At 37.4% G+C, this 18,898-nt stretch overlaps 1 protein-coding gene across 6 annotated transcripts in view; it reads left to right on the top strand.

The window, feature by feature from the left end:
* The window catches only part of KIF16B (kinesin family member 16B), a 141,871-nt gene that overhangs the window by 17,940 nt on the left and 105,033 nt on the right, over positions 1 to 18,898 (top strand). For all 6 annotated transcript variants that reach the window (XM_087776536.1, XM_087776535.1, XM_087776538.1 and 3 more), the window contains exons 4-11: positions 3,697 to 3,813; positions 8,026 to 8,123; positions 8,631 to 8,740; positions 9,370 to 9,512; positions 10,895 to 11,063; positions 11,242 to 11,373; positions 14,253 to 14,428; positions 16,353 to 16,418. In XM_087776536.1, the coding sequence (XP_087632662.1) occupies positions 3,697 to 3,813; positions 8,026 to 8,123; positions 8,631 to 8,740; positions 9,370 to 9,512; positions 10,895 to 11,063; positions 11,242 to 11,373; positions 14,253 to 14,428; positions 16,353 to 16,418 (1,011 nt within the window). The remainder of the gene's footprint in view (positions 1 to 3,696; positions 3,814 to 8,025; positions 8,124 to 8,630; positions 8,741 to 9,369; positions 9,513 to 10,894; positions 11,064 to 11,241; positions 11,374 to 14,252; positions 14,429 to 16,352; positions 16,419 to 18,898) is intronic.

The following is an 18,898-nucleotide window of genomic DNA, read 5'->3' as shown; positions in this document are numbered from 1 at the left end:
TGGTTTTGTGGAACTTGGGATGCTATAAGCTTAAGGTGAGAGTATTTCTTTCCCCTTAAAATAATGCAAGGGTTTGCTGAATATACTGTAAGCCAGTTGGATACACACCGTTTTGGTATGTACCTCGTCTATTCTGTAACCCCCCAAATCAGGGATATTGGTATGGCTAATACTAAAAAGCCTCAGAATTAAAACTATTAGTAAGAAACAGTAAGTTGAAGCCAATTTTAAGTATTTATGAGAAGGACAAGCTTTGCCATTATATATAACGGCTATAATTGTTTGATAGGGAATTTATACTTGAAATTTCTATTTAACCGTCAGTGTAAGGGTAGGTCCTCTTTTTTTTCTGAAAGCCTCTTTCTTTATTTCACTGAGTTATTAGTTAGTGTTTAATCCAAACATTTGATCATGTGTATTCTTAAACTTTCTGGATTGTTATTTCTTGGTGATATTCTTTTAAGTAACACAATTTGCGCTATATTCTCTGGGATATCAAGAAGTATACATTTATTTGGGCGTGATGTAGAAATACCCTAATTATTTTAGCACTGTGGCAAATTCAAGAAGTAGTGTATTTGAGTGCAATGATTGGAAGCCTAGTTTCTAGTGGATGTTTTTAAGCAGGCAGTTCAGGCCACGTGGGTTTACTAGAACTTTAGCAAATGCTTCTAAGTTGAGCATGCAGAGAATTAGTTATTTATTTTAATTGAAGCAGCTTTGATCATTTATTTTGCTGCTCTGATTCTAACTGAAACTTGAGATTTTTGGTTGTGGTTCCACATGCGCAACAAATGATTGCCTTAAGTTTGCTGATACAAATTGATTAGGGTCTCAGTTTAATATTACTTAGTTTCTTGAAAATGTGTATAATTCTCAGTGATAACTGATTACTGTATTCTCAGTTCTTCCTGATATAGATGAATACATCTCCGTAAAATAGTATTAATGATGTATCAATGCATATTTGGAAAAGTCTGCAAAATGTCCTATAAAGGTAGTTACAGAATTTCTTCTGAAGTACCATTTGTGGCTTAGGTTTATGGATATTTAATTCCTGGATCCTTTAGGTAGCTCTTTCTTTACCTGACTTTAGATACTTCTGGAAAGCTATGTTAGACAAGGCCTCATTAGAAGAATCCCAGGAAGAGAGTCCGTTGTGTTGTTAAGCTGTTACTGGTACAATGCAGGTTTTTCCAGAATCTGAATGTGCTGTGAAATTATTAAGTTAATTCTTGTTAAAACAGCCATTTGCAAAGGAGACTTGAATTAATATAAATGGATATCTGAGTTGTATCCTGTGTTGATGTCCAGTTTCCACATATAAGTGATAAATTAAGTTTTCCTTATTTTAAGTTTTTCCCAACTGGTGCCATTTTGCCTCTGTTTCAGAGCGGGTCAGGTTGAGACAAGATCAGTATAACTTGCCTCTGTCAGGAGCTTATAGAAAAAGGGCTGCAGCAGCCTTGAGCAATGATTTTTTTAAAGCTGTGAGCTTTAGGGTGGGTAGTAATAGGATGCTAACAATAAATCCTAACCGTGGCTTAGATGTCCATGCTCAATATTCTGCTATTACAGCGTGTCCCACAACCCCAGCCTGCCTCCTTCGTCCTTACTGGCGAGAACGCTAACTTCTCTTGCTCAGCCACAAAAATATTGTTGTCCCTGTGTCAAGTGTTGTTTTAATTACAATGTGCACAGCGCATTGGAAACAAAAGGCGTTTTCAAACCATGGGAGTGCAATTTCTAAACAAAAGCTGCACAAGCTATTGTTTTGCTTGTGTTATTCATTTCATATTTAATTGGAAGACTTTGTAGTTAAGCTCTTATCAAGTTGCTGTAGAATTTCCAGTTTACTGCACCAGTGGCATAGAAGAAGGGCGTCTTTCATTCACATTCATCTTGCCATGGAATAAAATTGATCTTGATTGTTGGTAATGCGATTGCCTAGTGCGCTTTGTTCATGATTGTTATGGTTTTCCTTTTGAAAGGCAGAAAAATAATAAAGGGAAGTCGTATCTAATACTACATGCCCCATTAATATGCCTTGTAGATGCAAAATATGCTTTAGTATTCAAAAATTAGAACGGGAGTGGCAATTTACCATCAAGCTACTTAATTTGTACACATGGAAGAGAAATGAATAGAATTTTGATGAGTTTACTGCCCTTTTGTGACAAACCGGTGTCCCAGTTGTTTGGTTCTGACAAAGCCCCATGCTAACCATGTCTTGTCTTCTAACCTGTGTGTTAAGCCTCTGTGTTCAGACAACACTGACTGTAACTGTCTATCCTATGTACTGCCTCAAATCACTATGGCAAGGTATACGCAAATTTTTGAAAGAGAAAATGCAGTCAAAACAATAGTCCATAAAGACTTGGTCCAGATGGCGAGCTAAAAAATTGGAGATAGAGAAAGGGAAAAGAGGGGAAAAAATCAAGGTGCAGTTACTCAGGAGGGAGAATTCAACTACGATGCTCCTTTTCAAATGAGAAGCAAAAGGGAAATTGTGCTGTGGCTGATCTTTATACTCTTCCTCTTTGAGAAGTAAAACAGATTACAGCATTGTAACTCCTTTGCTCAAGGGAAGGTCAAGTTAAGTATTCCAAAGGCATGCTTGCATCTGAGCATTAATGATTAAAGAAATTACCCAGCACTCCTCCCTTGTAGCAGTGGCATGATTATACTGTGCGTGCGCCATTCGCTATTAATAATGACTTGTACACCGTGGTTAATGTAAATCACATATACTACAGACTAGTTGCCAAATGATGTGAAGCATCTATGAGATTTTTGAAAATCATGTTTGGATTGGGAGACCCAGATTAATCGTTTCGTTGAGAGAGAAGCTGCACCAGTGCGGGTATGGATGGAAATGAGGGGTAATGATGATGAAAGGTCAGAAATCTGGGAGGGATACTGGAAGTGGTACTGCAGAGGAAGGTGATGAAGGCATGTGCTGGGAGCTGAACTTATTAGGTGGGAACAGACCCCCATATTATGGGATGTGGAGGAGGATCAGTACCAGTTTCAGAGGTAAATGTTGAGGGCAAAAGAGAAGGGGCTAGCTGAGAAAAGAGGGTCACTTACCATACAGAAAACATGTTTTCATGTTTGCCAGCCGAAAAAGTATTGGTATGTAAAAGCAGGTTAGGGAGGAAATAGGGGGAAAATAATGGTTCATTTTCTTACATGTGGTTAAAGCAACAAAACCAAAACCAACCAAACAAAACCCTACAAAAACACAAACCAAGAAACTGACAGGATCTCTGAAACATTTCCTTTGGAGAAGGGGCTGGATATTTGCAAAACATGGAGAGTTGGCAAAGATACAAGAAGTGAATAGATAGTAACAATAAGGAAAAGTGAATGAAGTATCTGAGATGAGCTGAAAGAAATTGGATCTATAGAAAGAAGGGAGTGTTTTTTTTTTTTTTTTTGTACTTCTGCATGTCAAGTAGATCTCTGACAGAAAAAGAAGTAGAAAATGGACTGTTGCAGTGCTGTAAACTAAATATGGTAGTAAAATTTAGTATTTTATTTGAAGTACTAATTTCCTGTCCTATAGTAAATATCATTGGTTGATGCCAATAGCTTATATTGTGGTAGTTTATTGTTTAATATTTGCCATGCTGGGCTGATGACAACTTTTTTCCCCACGCTTCTGTTGTCTTAAAAAACTTTCTCTGTCTTTAGGTTTTCAAAAATCTTGGTACAGATGTGCTTAAATCTGCTTTTGAAGGTTATAATGCTTGTGTTTTTGCATATGGACAGACTGGATCTGGGAAGTCGTACACCATGATGGGAAATGCGGTATGTTGTATTTTGCAAATGTGCATTTTTATTCTGTAGCAATACATTGAAATTATGCTATTGCAAGAGCATGTTTTTATGGGATTATTATTGCTGATCCTGCCTGTATGCTACTGACCCCCCCCCCCCCCCCCCCCATCTATCATACCTTCTGGTAGTAATCAGAGGTTTTAGAAGCTGTTTCTTTTATAGGTAGATATTTATAGTTGGAAGAAGTGTCTTTAAGTGATACCCTGTTATGTTGGACAAAAAGCAATAATTTTTGTTCAGTAACGAACCCAAAAATTTCAAATGTTACTGCTGATTTTCTATGCCCAACTTGAGACAAAAAAGAAGGTACTGATTTTGAGAACATGAATGATCAGCTCTTTCTGAAGAGATCTGTTTTTTGGGCCTCTCTTGAAGGGTCAGAAGATTAAAATAGGTCCTTGACCCTTGTTTAGAGAAGGCTATCAAGTGAGGAATAGAAACTGGGGATGAGAGTTGCTAAATGTAAGTTTCAGCAAACCATTATGAGATGATACAGTAACTTTTATTTTAAGGATTAAGTCCCGTTGAGCACTCCAGTGAAGATCCTGGAAGAGGAAGGTGTGGTAGGAGGGGCATTTGGCAGTTTGTGAGTGAAGGACGGGAGTAGTTTCTTGCAGTTGCTTCCATGGCTGCCCAAGGATAGAAAGAACCCACTAAACTGTTGGGAGTGGAGCAATTTAAAAGGGCCGACTGATGAAGCCTGTTTGCAAGGCAACCTCTACAGATTTCATTCTCCTTTAATCCTTGGGAAAGAAAATACAGCATGTTTTCTCCTAGCAGAATTGAAAAGGGGAATATTGCCACTTGTCCTTCCTTAGATAGATCACTCTTCTGAAATGTAGTAAGATTGGCCACTTTGCACCTCCTTCAGCTTAGGAGAGTAAATTAGCTGTAAATCTTTTTCTTTCAGTTGTCACAGAATAAGTAGTTTTATATTTAACTTCAATATGGTAAGCAGAATAGACTTTTGTAACCAGAAAAGATCTTATGGCCTAGATGTGGATTTCTATTTCGGATATTTATAAAAATGACATTTTTATGAGACTGCCTCACTGTATGTGATGACCGTAATCATCAAGACATTTTGCAAATGAATAGGTGCTGAAGTTTGTTTGACACTGTTCAATAATAAAGGTCTAATCTTCTTGCCATGATACATAAATACTTCAATCTGGCTTTGTACAGAGCATGGATAAAATATACTCATCTGCCAAGTTAGATGCTTGATAATTGGTAGCCCTGTCAGAGAGACTACAGTGCTATAAGAAAACTTGAATTGGAAATAAATTCTCTTTTTTCCCTACTTCTCCTTAAAAAATATGAATTGTATTCTCATTTTGCTTTCAATATCTGCTGTTCTTGGCTCTGGAAGGCTTCTTCTGCAATACTGTGTGCCGCAATCAGTTCAAGAAATATGTGGACCAGTTAGAATAAGTCTTGAGCAGAGATACTGAAACGACCAGAGGTCTATAAGATAGGATCTATCAGGGAAGTCAAACTTGTGTATGCAGAGAAAGGAAGACTGTGGAGGAACAAAAGTCTTCCAAGATGTGAAAGGCTGCTGCAGAAAGGAAGGGAATAAATTGTTCCCTATGTCCAAGGTTTTTTACCCAGCAACAGTACATCTGAATTGCAGTAAGGAGCTTTCTGGTTGGATAGCACAGAAGGAAAACAGGCTTTTAATGAGAAAATTCAGCTTTGGAGTGAACTGCCTATTTTGGTTCTACAGATTTCCATGACTGGAAGCTCTGTAACCCAGAAAAAAATCTGTCAAAGATGTAGTTGATCCTGCCCTGGAGCTGTAAGGAGTGAAAAGGGAGAAAATGTTTAAATATAGTTTCTAATAAAGAGTGTACATTCTGTAAGATGTATATTTTACTGATGAAATATGCTGGGAACTGTGTGTTCTTCCTTTCTCATCACTATATTGCTATGGTTGAAGTTACTCAATTAGAGCTAGTATTTCCTATTTTCAGACTCTCTTTGCAGTTGCTAAATTATGTCAGACACTAATGACTTGCCTAAAACTTTGTGATGGATCTTTCATGTTTTTTCCTTAAGCTTTAATTAAAACTGTTCAGGTGTTTCCAAGCATAAGACGAAAGAAAAGTCTTACTTTTTCCTCTTCCTGTGTTTAAAAAAAAAAAAAAAAAAAAAAGGCATGAGGGAAATTCCAACACTGAACCCTGAAACTTTATCTGGAGTAGAGATTGATACATATTGGGAAAGGTTGATCCTCTGTTACCAAAGGCAACTGTCTCAAAAAAAAAAGTGTTTTTTTTTTTTCTAACCCAGGTGCAATCAGGTGAAAGGCTAGGTGTGATAGAAGGAGAGAATAGATTATTATTTCAAAGAATGAAGCCTGGTTTGAGAAAGACAGAGAGCCTCTGATTAAAAGGAGGAAGAAGCTGGAAAAAGAATATGATTTAAAAAAAGAGACTGGATGATGAATCAGGAATTATATTTGGGCAAAGGAAATAGGAAGAGCAGCTCAGAGGTAGCACCTGGAAGATGATGGCTGGGACAGAGAATGCAGCGGGAAGCTGAAGAATGAGGACAGAGGGGACCAGCACAGGAGCAGACTGGAGTGGGCTTGGGCAAAGAGGGTCAGATTTTATGTGGGGTTCAGAGTAGAAGAGAAATCTTTGCCCGTGGAGCACTCGCCCTGCCAGAGTCTGCTGCAGAGTAGTCCACTGTTGTCATGTTTTCCTGCTGCCAGATAACTGTAGAATCCCACCAGGCAAACTCGCGTGGGTGCCTGGAGCCCCTGGGCTGTGCTCACGTTGGATGTTCGGTCTGGTTTAAGTTGCCTCCTGCTTAATTACAAGGCCCCTAATTCTAAGCAAGAACATTTCTTGCCTCAGCGGTGCACAGAATTGGAATTAGTCCATCACATCAAATTTCTTATGTGTTTTTGGACTGGAGGCAAATTGTAGCTGACAAACTGTTTTGTAAGCTACTTCTGAGTTTGCAGCTCTGAGCCCAAAGCTCATCTGTATGTATATGTCCTCTCCCTTCATTCCTGGGAGCCACATTCACTCCTTAGAGCTGTGAAGGAGCGTTAGCTGCTGTCTTCCTGAAGCGGTGGGGAGGAGGTGTGCTCAGCAGGGAGTTAGTGTCTACCTAATCAGACTCGGTGGGAATGGGGCAGCTGGGAGCAAGCAGCCCCTTGTCAGCTGAGACTGGAGCTGCATGGCACTCTCCTGCTCCTCTCTGCTGCTGGGGAAAACCCTGTCTTCGACTTACTGCTGCGCTGCTCGGCTGGAAAGGGGTCTCCCTGGAGCAATGGGAAGAGGAGGAGAGCTGCATGCTAAGTCTTTGGAAATCTCAGCGGTGTTAGCTGCTGCCTCACAGGGTGGCACGTGTTTGACACCAGTGGTGGAGCAGCAGCCTTAATGGGATGAGGGTCAATTCTCAAGTGCCAGCTTAACCGAGAAGATGACATCCTGCTGCTGTGTCAGCTGAAGTGGCAAGGACCATGTAATGGATAGTTGCAGCCCTGCTGGTAAACCACGTAGTCTGTAGGGATCTGTGAGAAGGAATGTTTGTTTCAATTTGCTTTATTAAACTGACCGAGCACTTTGTACATAAAAACTCTTTAACTGCAGAGTCGAGCATTCAGAAGTTAAATTTAATTTGGCTGCGTTGTGGGATACAGCGGATGTAGTTTTAATTTTGGTTTTGCATGCTAATTTATCCAGAGGACCTGCTGCATCTTTCAAGACAGGAAGGACTGTGAGTTGGGGATTGGGGATTTGAATGAGAATGGTTCGTGGATGTGTGTATATGGATGGCTCTTGTCCCATTCTCTGCAGATGTTGCCGAGTCCGTAGTGAAATGAGGTAGAAGGAGAAGTTAGAAAAGATAGTATTGAGATAAGGCAGTTCATACGTTGCTCTGGGCAGCCAGTTTCCGCCTTTAACGGTTGGGGTTCTTTGAGTTAAGTGACAGGGGTGAAATGTATCCCAATAGCAAAGAATTGCAGCTAGTATGTACGTTCCAACACACGAGTCTTAACGTGGCAAGATGACTGCAGGTAAATAAAGGGCAAGAGAGTATTTGCTGAAAAGCTTTCATTTTTCCCCTTTTCTGGATGTTGGAACTCTTATCTTGTGTTTTATTTTTCAAAATATATTGTGCGTGCATATATAGCCTTGGAAATAAGAATTGTTGTTATTGCAGGGTGATGCAGGTTTAATACCTCGAATTTGTGAAGGATTATTCAGCAAAATAAGCGAAAAAACAAAGCGGAATGAGGCATCCTTTCGAACAGAAGTCAGGTAGGTCTTGGCATATTAATAGCTTGCTGGTTATCAAACTTGTTACAGTTACAACCACCCTGTTCCACTTATTATCTCTGAGAAAAGTGCGTGTTTTTCAAATAACTTTCCATGCTTGGCCTCAGTCCTGTAATTGATTTTTGTTGGCAGTCATAGTCAAAATGTGCAGTACTTCTAACTTCAATCCAACAGCTGTGCGTTTTGCTTTATTTAAATGATAGTGAAAATGCCTTTGCTACTAGGCAGCATCTTCCTTATTTTTACCCGTTATTTCAGGCTGACATTAGGAGTTCTTGATCTTGCTAATGTCTGCTTCCTTTCTACTTCTTGCTTTTTTGGCTTTTTTCCTTATGATACAAATACGCTGTAGTCATTACTATGGTAAGCCAGCTTGGGATCCGTTTGCTTCTCCAGGCATCTTGCTTTCAAACACAGTGTTAACATGGCTTTCCTTTTGTTTAAAGACTCTTGAATCAGTCAGTGGTGTTCTAATCTTTTTTCTTTCAGTTATCTGGAAATTTATAATGAACGTGTGAGAGATCTTCTCAGACGGAAGTCATCAAAAACAAATAATTTACGAATACGAGAACATCCAAAAGAAGGGCCATATGTTGAGGGTAAAAACACTTTCAGTGTTTCTCATTTGATATTTTATTATCTTTATATATTTTAAAATGTCATGTCTAATTGCACAGGGCATTTTTATCTTTTAAAATATAAAAGATGGTGAATACAGTGTTTTCCTTTGGTATAAAAGCATTAAAGGAGAATAGCCTTTCAGTTTGTATCCTCACTCGCTTTCCGAATTCTAAGATTATTATGCATATACAGTTTCTGTCTGGAAATTTATAACACATTTTTAAATAATGTTATGAGATGCAATTGGTTTTAAGAATTGGTTGATTGTAATTTATAAGTCTGTAATGTTTAGATGGAAAGAACCTATTAGGATCTAATTGTCTTAATCCATCCTCTGCCAAGGAAGGTTCCTGCCTCTTGAGAGATTATGCTTATGTTATTGCACTAAATACTTTAGTACGATTGCATATTTTTTTTCTTAATTTACTGTAAATGTGTAAGTTCTCCATTGTTCATGAGGCCTCATTCCTTTCCTTAAGTGATAAACAAGTATGACAATAAGCACTAATTGCAGCAGTACTTTGCAGTAGTGAGGGTAATTAGAATCTTTTTGTAAAGAAAATCAAGTGCATGTATAAGCATACTGTAACACTCTGCTTTTCTTTAGATTTGTCTAAACATTTAGTGCAAAATTATACTGATGTAGAGGAACTCATGGATGCAGGAAATATAAATAGAACGACGGCTGCAACTGGAATGAATGATGTCAGTAGTAGGTCACATGCCATTTTCACGATCAACTTCACTCAGGTAACAAAACAAAACTCCCTGTCTTAATATGTGTTTACATTCAATAATTCATATGATAATTAAAAAATAAGGTTGTCAAATAAGCAAGTATGGGTAGATAATGACTATGTTGTCTTTTGATAGAGACGTTAAAAGTGTGACAATACTGTTTTGAGAATTATAAATATGTTTTATCAGTGCTTAGAATCTTTAAAATTTGAGGTGTAATGTGATTACTGAAAATGATATTTAATAGATTTTGAGGAGATAATTATTGGGAGTTCAGGCTGAACAACAGTGACCAGTGCTGGCGTGTTTCACGGTGCTGCTGTGGGTGGGGAGCACGTTGTGTGAGACTTCAGCCAGCGCTGAACATGGGCTACCTTTTGTGCTCCGATGTTATCCAAGGTTTACAAAAAAAACCCCTGTCTCCGTGGCCCAAATTGTAGAGCGTCGAAACATTTTCTGAGTGTTTTCTTGCTGACTCTTCATCTGTTACTATTGGAAACCTATTTATATTCCTTGATTTACTGATGGAATAATGGAGAGATTTAACAGGTTTTCTCAGAGCATAGCGATCTTTTTGTTTATAGGTAGTAAACTCCTTTTCTAATGACTCCTGCTCTTCATCGTTGTTTTTGAGGGGCTTTTTAGACAGTCCACGGATAACCTGCTAGATGAAAAGAAGGTAGCATAGAGGTGGTTCGCTCTCCAGACAGAACCTTGCATGTCTCCCCCCAAAAACACGCACACACAAAATCCTGTGCACCAGCTGTTCACTAATGATGAACTGCTCAGTGCAAAGCTTTCAGAAGAGGATGAGAGGCAAGCAGCAACAGGTTTTGTTCTACTGTTGTACTGTAGAAGTAGAAGGAAGTTCGAAACAGGGAAATCTGAGTTGATTTATATGAATTAAGATAAAAATTGGGAGGAAGCCTCAGTTAAAATCATAGAATAAAACTGCAATTGCTACTTAGTTGAACTTGGAGGCAGGGGAAGAAATTAAGTGTAAATGTGTTTGTGTATGCTATAACTTGTTGAAAGCTAAATATAAATATAAATGTTCAAAGCTTAATAAAATGAATGTAGCACATATTCACTGTGCATCATGTAAATACCAATTCGCAGTCGTCAGTGCATGTGCGTAAGTGGCTAGAAAGCTGCAAATATTACAATTTAAAGAAGTAGCTCCTTGTGTGGGAGTTATGCAGCAGCTCATGTTCAAATGCCTTTCTGTGGCACCTCTAATACACCTGTCCTCTGAAGCTCTGCTGTTGTAAACAAGTTAAATTCAATCATGACATGAAAAAGGCCACTAAGTTGGTTTCAGTAAAACTTCAGAATTCCGTAGCTTAACATGCTTTTCTTTGTATTGTTTTTTTTTTCTTTTTTTTTTTCTGTAGGCTAAATTTGATTCTGAAATGCCTTGTGAAACTGTTAGCAAGATTCATTTGGTAGATCTTGCTGGAAGTGAGAGAGCAGATGCCACTGGTGCCACAGGGGTTAGATTAAAGGAAGGAGGGAATATTAACAAATCCCTAGTTACTCTGGGAAATGTTATTTCTGCCTTAGGTAAGTCTGTTTTTTGTGCTTCTCTGTTTTGGGTTTAGTCATTAAATACCTTTCTGTTTGTTTATTTACGCTTCTGTTCACTTTTACTTACACAAATAGTGGCCTAATGCATACTGTTTTTGAAAATGAATGAAAATGCATAACTGCTATTTTTTTTTTTTCTACCTCCACATCACAGCTGATTTATCTCAGGATGCAACAAATCCTCTTTCAAAGAAGAAACAAGTATTTGTGCCTTACAGGGACTCTGTGTTGACTTGGCTGTTAAAAGATAGCCTAGGAGGAAACTCTAAAACTATAATGATTGCCAGTAAGTGTCTTTAAACGACTTTTTTGCATCCTGAACAGTTCATGCTTAATAGGAGTGGCTGTAAATAGTTACATTCCAGATGCTTTGTTAAGGCAAAACATTGTTTACACACGTTAATGATTTATTTCTTTCTGAGTTTTCTAGTAACACTCTGCTTTTACGTACACTCTTTTACCAACATCTCTTCCAGTGCTAGAACTATATAGGGTCTCATTGTGTATATGGGGACAGTCTAGTTGTTTAGTAATGTCATGAACAATAGTGGGTATGCCTCCTGAATTTGAGAGCTTCATTTTCATCGGCAGATTATCTGTTTGGGTGCATATATCATTGGCTGAGTGTTTGGTCACAAATGTAACAAGGCATCCAGATTGTATATGTACAGTCGTTAGACATTTGTTTGCGTAAGTAAGGATCATCCAAATGTATGTGCCTAATTGCTTACATTTGCTCTGACATCTACCCCACTGCCGTGTTTCTTTGACACAGTGTAGTGATTAGCTCATCTGACCAGTTAAATTTCAAGTAATAGTTCCTGTTTATTCTTGAGGCTGCTTTGCATACCAGACAGCTCTGTTACTCATGGTAAATGCTCAAACCTGGACCTGGATAAGGTTTTGTACTTCTCTCCCCTTACGCCTCTCCTCCCCAGGTTGCAGGATTTGATCCCCAGTTAAAAAAATAAATAAATCCACTTTGTGCATTTAGTCAGTACTGATGCATGAATAAGTTTGCTTTTCCAAAACTGTGTTGTTTTTTTTGTTGCATTAGTAGCAGAAACAACTGGTCTCTTTTGACATTCAGTGGGTAAGATTGTCATTTTTATTTAACCTACTTTTTGAATGCACACAGCACTTTAACTTTTTGTCTAAATTTAATTATTTATGATCAGTCATCTTGCAAACTCTTCTTATGGTTTCCTTTTTACCCGTAGGAAGCTCTGTAAGGATCACTTGGTTTAAAAACCTATCTATGGCATACGTATGGCAGGTTTTCCAAGAAATTGGAATGGGAATTCCTTTCCTCAAAAAACCCCAAGTGAAGTCGGGAGGATGTTTAAGGAGAGGGGAGGATTTGAATGTCGGAGATGTAAGGTGTGAAGAGCAGCTCTGAAATGCCTCCCTTTCCTTCTCAAATGAAATGCAGTCTAACTGATGCAGTCCTCTCTTGGGACTGGTGGGAGAACAGAATCAAGGGAATAAAATGCATTGGATCAAATTCTGATTTTTCAGTTTCTGTGTTACAGTCAAAATCTCTGGATAGCACTTCCTTTGCATGATTTTGTGGATGTTTTTGGAATCCATGCCACTGTCTTTCCTCAGGCTGATCATAGTAGTGACCAAAAGAGGACCATGGATCAGACTCTGCTTTGTTTTTCTGGCTGTTTAAGTAGCACTGTGCTGGCACCTTTCTTCTTGATGCTTCTTTCAATTACATGGTTGAGTAACTTGAGTTTGGGTTTTTTTTTTTTTGGTGGGTTGTTTTTATTTTGTTTTTTTTCTTGACAGAAGGATTGGGAAGAGAGGTGTTAGAAACACAGTGAGCTTTCAGTGCCTGTACTAATGATCACAGTGCCCAGCTGCTTTTTCAGCTACTTCCTCATCTATTAACGATGCTTCTGCTCAGCAGAGCCCTGATGGTTGATCTTTTCTCCAACAGTAACTCGACTGGTAGTGTGGCTGAATTGCCTAACAGAGCCTGACAAGCTGTCCGGATACATTTGGCCTGCCTTTTCTGTAACTAAACACAAAAAAAGCAGGAAGATCATCTCAAACTGTAGGAAAGGCTCTTATAAAAATACATCCAATTCTCATTTGTCATATTTCTATAAGGTATTGTAACCTCCTTCCACAAAGAGAATAATTGAGTAGTGGAGAGGAGATGGTAGATCAAGTAGGGAAGTGATAGTGTGAGCTAGGGGAAGTGTAGTCTGTTGCCAAGTGCATCTCCCCTAATTCTTGGAGTCTCTGCCACAAAACCAATATTTATTACTGTTGAGAATGAGGAAGGGCGGAATATTTTGGTTACTCGATTATTTTTTTCAGGTGTTTTCATTGTCTGATTCTCTGGGTCTCTTGTTCAGTTTGATTATTAAGATTTCTGGTCCCTCATCATTTCTGCATGGTGTTCTCTTCTGTGTTTTTGCTCATCTATTTGGATGCAGTAATTATCTTTTTAATTGGGAACATCTTGTATATTGTTAGGAAAATTAAGTGAAGGATAGCATTAGCACTTTAATTTAAACTCCATTGTTTTTCCTGGTTAAGTTGCCTGTAAAAATAATACTGGTTTCTCTTGATGCATCAGAGAGGTAAGAGTTCTGTGTGCTCTGCCTGCAGCTCAGCAGAACAGCGAGGTTTGTAAATCGCAGAAGCTCTTCTCTTGTTTTGGTTTTCATGTCTGCTTTTTGTTTGAATGCTGTTTAATTTCCCTTCAAAACTTGGACTGAACCTACTGTGTTTTTACCTGAAATGACTTTTGCATTCAATGATTACACTGATACTTAAAAATACCATTTTTCCCACTGTTCTTGTAAAAAAATTTGCAAGAAAGCCTGTGAAGGATTCATATAGGACGTTTATGCTTACCAGAGAAATGTAAATGTTAAGTAGATTGACAGCAAGTTTTCTTTACAATGCTTGATTGTTGGACCTGATTATTCTAATACACTATTCCAATACAATGTTTACTTGAGCAAAGTTATAGTGACATGAAAGCAGTGGAGCTAGGTGAAGAATTGGAACAAATTGTAGCCATACTGGTTAATCATATATTTCTGTCTCTTCACATTAAGTTTATCTGACTTTTAAAATATAAACTAGCTTTACTAAATGAAACATATGGTGCTGGATAAACTGTTTCTGATTTCATCTCCTTAGCTATTTCACCTGCTGATGTCAATTATGGAGAAACTTTAAGTACACTTCGCTATGCAAATAGAGCCAAAAACATCATCAACAAGCCTACTATTAATGAGGATCCTAACGTCAAACTGATCCGTGAGCTGAGAGCTGAAATAGCCCGATTAAAAGCCCTGCTTGCTCAAGGGAATCAGGTTAGCTTTACTTGAAATTTATGTGTAATTTTCCTTGGGTTATAACATCTATTTCTAGAATGCAATGAGATAATTATCTTTCATTATATTGATTTGAGTAAACAAGCTCTATGAGGCTATGAATGAATATTATTTTCCTGATTGAATCAGTTTCCATATGGCCAATAGATTACCTCTTTTAACACAAGGGGGGAAAAATTGTCATCCCAAAGCTTTTAGCTTTCTCTTAATATAATCAGAGCTTGATTGCAGTGTGCTGTGGAACAGGTAGTCACCACAGCGTAAGGAGACTGAGCAGTAACCTATTTCCTGGCTCTAGCCTGATGGACTGAAGAGGTACGTTATCTAGTATCTTAAAAGGAAGTAGAAGGTATAAAGTATTTAAGATGCGTAAATATAGAAATGTAGGAGAATGGACAGGTTTGAACAATACATTTTATTTGCGTTTGGCTGCACAGTACATTAGAAAGCGTGTAACGTGCTAAATATGTAAAAGTATGTTCAGTGGTGGTGTAAGAAAACGTGTCACGCTATACTTCCCTTTCACAGGATTCTCTTTCCTGTTCTTCTATCAGTATTAGCCACTATAAACATTTACTGCACAAGCTCAGTTAGGCTTAATTTCTCCTCTGTTTCCAGGATGGTGAAACGAAGCTAACAATAAGGAATATGCAACTGGCTCAGGCCAGTCATCTCTTCTAAATAATGTCACTCGGGACTGCTAGATTTCATACTTGAGCAAATACGATTTGGAAGTATCTGAAATGATACTTCAGACTTATTTTTAGAGCTACCTAATTTTATTTTAGATGGGCTGTGCAATGTGAAATGTCAGTTCAGCATAGACTTTCTTTAGAAGGCTAGCACTTCACCTAGATTTCACGCTTTAAAACATTTGCTGAAAAAGGGTGTGGGACCACAGTTGGAAGCAGTAATAGGTATTGTAGATGACTGAAGCAGAGAGCTCTGCTTTGTTACAAACAATAAGAAAACTCTTTATGGGGTCGAATTACGCTATTATACTTGTGTTTCTCCCGTATTCTTTCGGAGGGGAAAATTAATTTATTTTTGAAATATGGCTTGATTTAGAGTTAACAAAGTAGATGTAACTTGGACCCCTTTGAAGATCTAATGCTTTGACCTAGTTCCAAGCTGTAAAGCAGTGGATATCACAAAATAAATCTGGTTCAGTGGTAGGATGTGATAGATGGCTGTGTGGGAGACAATAGAGAACTTGCTTGAGTTAATTGGATTTGTGATGGTTGGTAAAACAGCAGGTGGTGTTATGTATGCACAGTAGAATATAAATCTCTGTATAATTTCTTTTGTGGTTTTCCTTTATGTTCCCAGAATACTGTATTGCAAATGCTTCTGTAGATCACTGAAGATAGTGGTTATCAAAATACAGTGCTGGATTCAGTGTAGAAGGTCACATAACAATGAGTATTGCTTGTGTGTGGGCATGTTGTAGAGTAGTTTTCCTTTTCTAAGGCCAGTTACCTTAATATATATTTATTAAAGATAAGCAATATATATATGTTAATGGATGTATATGGTTAACTATTGATGATAATAATTTTTCATGTTTAACAGAAATATAAAGATAGATGTATCAGGAGTTACCCGTTATAAACGTGTGTCCAATTTCAGTGTCTGCATATGTGTGACCATGTGTGTACATAGTGAATGAAAATAGTACTCTCAAACCAATGACTTGTGTTTGAAATATCTACTTTGACAAGATTTCGATTACTCTGTTTACAGTATTTCAAGGCAAAATGATGTATATTGGACTTAAAAATACGTCATCCTAAATAATCAAAAAAGTTGAACAATTGTGTTTATTTCATTTGATTCTGCCAGATATTGTTACTTTTTTCTTCCTTTTTTTTTTTAACTCGATGTTTACTTTTTACGATTTTAGATCGCACTCTTGGATTCTCCAACAGCTTTAAGTATGGAAGAAAAGCTTCAGCAGAATGAAGCAAGGGTGAGTTATAACTTCATAAAACAGTTTTTAAACAAAAAAAAGGAAAGGGGGGGGGTGTCTGGATGCAAAAGTGTTGGTAATTTTCAGGATTTTTTTTTTTTTGATACACAACTAAATTTTCTCCCACCGAACAGCATTGTCTTGGTGCCTTTTTAAAAAAAAACCAAAACAAAACCTATGTGTGAACTTGTAATTTTGTTACCCTACTAATGTAAGATAACATTGTAACTAAGAACAAAGTATATCTTTGATATTTATATAGCGGTTCTATTTAATGAAAATATTTTGTTTGTTAAGGCCAGCTTGCCTTAATAAGAAAGTATATTTGGAAATAGAATAGAGAGGGAAAAGCCACTAAATCAGAGTAATCAGTAACCAGTAATCAGAGTAACAAAGCATTCAGTGTGTAGAAAATACAGTAAAAGCTTTATGGGGGAAATGATCAACTCTTTTACTTTTTCAAGTAATCAATAACTTGTGTTGTGGGGTAGGTTTTCAGAAAATTTCAGTCTTTAAATCTGATATGTACAAATATGTTCAGTGACTAATTAGCTGTCTTTTTTGGGAGAGGGTCTAAGATCTAGGTGTACTTCATAGTGTGCCTCACACCAAGTTGTTTTAATAATCCAGCCCAGTGTAGAAACGAGGAAAAATTCCCAGACAGTTTAGCTATACTCATAGAGTCCAAAAGAATATAGATATAATGGTACTCTCATTTCTCTAATTTGCAATCTTTCATTCTTTATTTTGTCATTCTGTGTTAATTCTTTTCTGTATACTTGCCTGTTTTTAAAGCTACTGCAAACTGCTTTAAAAAAATAGTGTTACTCAGACTTTGGAAGAGGAGAGAGGAAAGTATTTGGAATCATTCAGCTACCTGACAGCAAATATTTAGTTCTGAATATTGTCAACAAGATGTCAATCAAATGTAGATATGACACCTTTAAAAAAATAGGGGCTTCTTAGCTGGTTTAAACTGTAAGGTTTGCAGTGGTGCTGCTTAGACCTTTACAATTAGAGAATGAATGCATTGCTTTGAGAATCCCGTTTTGATCTAAGTAACTGGAACGGTAGCTGTCTGCGCTTTTCAGGATTCCCATTGGTAATACCAACTTTAAAGGCATGTTGAAATACTTTTCAGTGAAATGATACTTTAAAAAGAAACTTCATGACAACAATGGACAAAATATGTGTATTAGTATGAACCATAGCTGCAAAGTAGACACCAGGCCTCTCCATAAGCCAAGTTTCTGCTCGGAACGCTTTTTACAACTCTAGTACATGCAGGAATCCTTACTGTGTTCTATTCAGTAATTAAAGTAGGACCTGCATAACCATGGTGTGAGCCTTCAGTAGCAATTTTTTTTTTTTCATATTCATACTAGGTTTTAAAAATTTTTTTAGCTGAAGCAGAGGTGAATGATAATATTGTTAGTACGTGTAGTATGCTTTGTTTTTTGTGTACAAACATAAAGCTTTTATCTAAAAGTAGCTGAGTAATATGGACTGCTGACTATATGCTAATTAGAGTATGTTATTCATGCTCTGACAGTAATCACCGCTTGTCCTGCTCAGACGTGTTGGCCCCTCCTGTGTGGGGAGTATATCGAGCATATTTTATTATCTTTTGTCAGCCTCATTAGAAGGTTATGTGATTACTATTCATGATAATTACAATAGATATAATTACTGAAAATTCTTAGTAGATATTGCAGTGGTTATAGCTTTTTTTATAATTGAATGAGTGCAATAATTAATTTGTTTATACAGATCTAAAGACTTTATCACCATATTTAAATTATCTGACAAATATGTGGTAGCTTTCTTTAATGAGTTGGTTTGTCCTTACATAAGAACAATGTTTAAATGATTTCTGAGGAATAGAAATTGTTCTGGTATGGTGAATAGACTTATGATGGACCTCCTTCATGTTTTTCTTTAATCTTGTCAATTATTTTTTGTTTTAACATTCTGCTTAGCAGCACGAGGACTGACATGATGCATTGAAAGATGTATTTACTTTTCTCTGAAATCTTGAGATACAGGTAGAGATGAGAGAAGATTCTTTAGTTCCCATTGATTAATTTGCAGCTGATCTGCAAAGACAGCTAGGATAGTAGGCTGCAGGTGGCAAATGTGGAGATGTTTGGAGGAACTGCATTGACGACCTGTTTTTTTTCTACAGTGGTTTTATATGTAAAGTAATAAGGGGACATAGCTGGGTTTTTTTTTTTCAGCTTTCTGCAGTTGAAGTGAATTCAAATAATAAAAGATTGTGTATGGTTTTAAAACTCTATGTATTTAATTCTTGCACAGAAATCTGGTGATTTAAAAACTGAAAGTGTCTATTCTATTTAATGTGATTATGATTCCAAGTCAGCCAGAGCTTTGCGGTAGATCTGCCTGAAGCACCATCTATGCACTGCCTGAAAAGTCTGAAAGACTCTGAAATTAAAAGAGCCTTTACCGATATGGAAGCT

Source organism: Nipponia nippon, unplaced genomic scaffold, assembly GCF_047370975.1.
Source record: "Nipponia nippon isolate SJK-2023a ecotype South Korea unplaced genomic scaffold, ASM4737097v1 scaffold_4, whole genome shotgun sequence".
In the NCBI taxonomy this organism is placed as follows: Eukaryota; Metazoa; Chordata; class Aves; order Pelecaniformes; family Threskiornithidae; genus Nipponia; species Nipponia nippon.
Note: the sequence above shows the minus strand (reverse complement) of the source record. Positions and strands in the feature narration are given on the sequence as shown.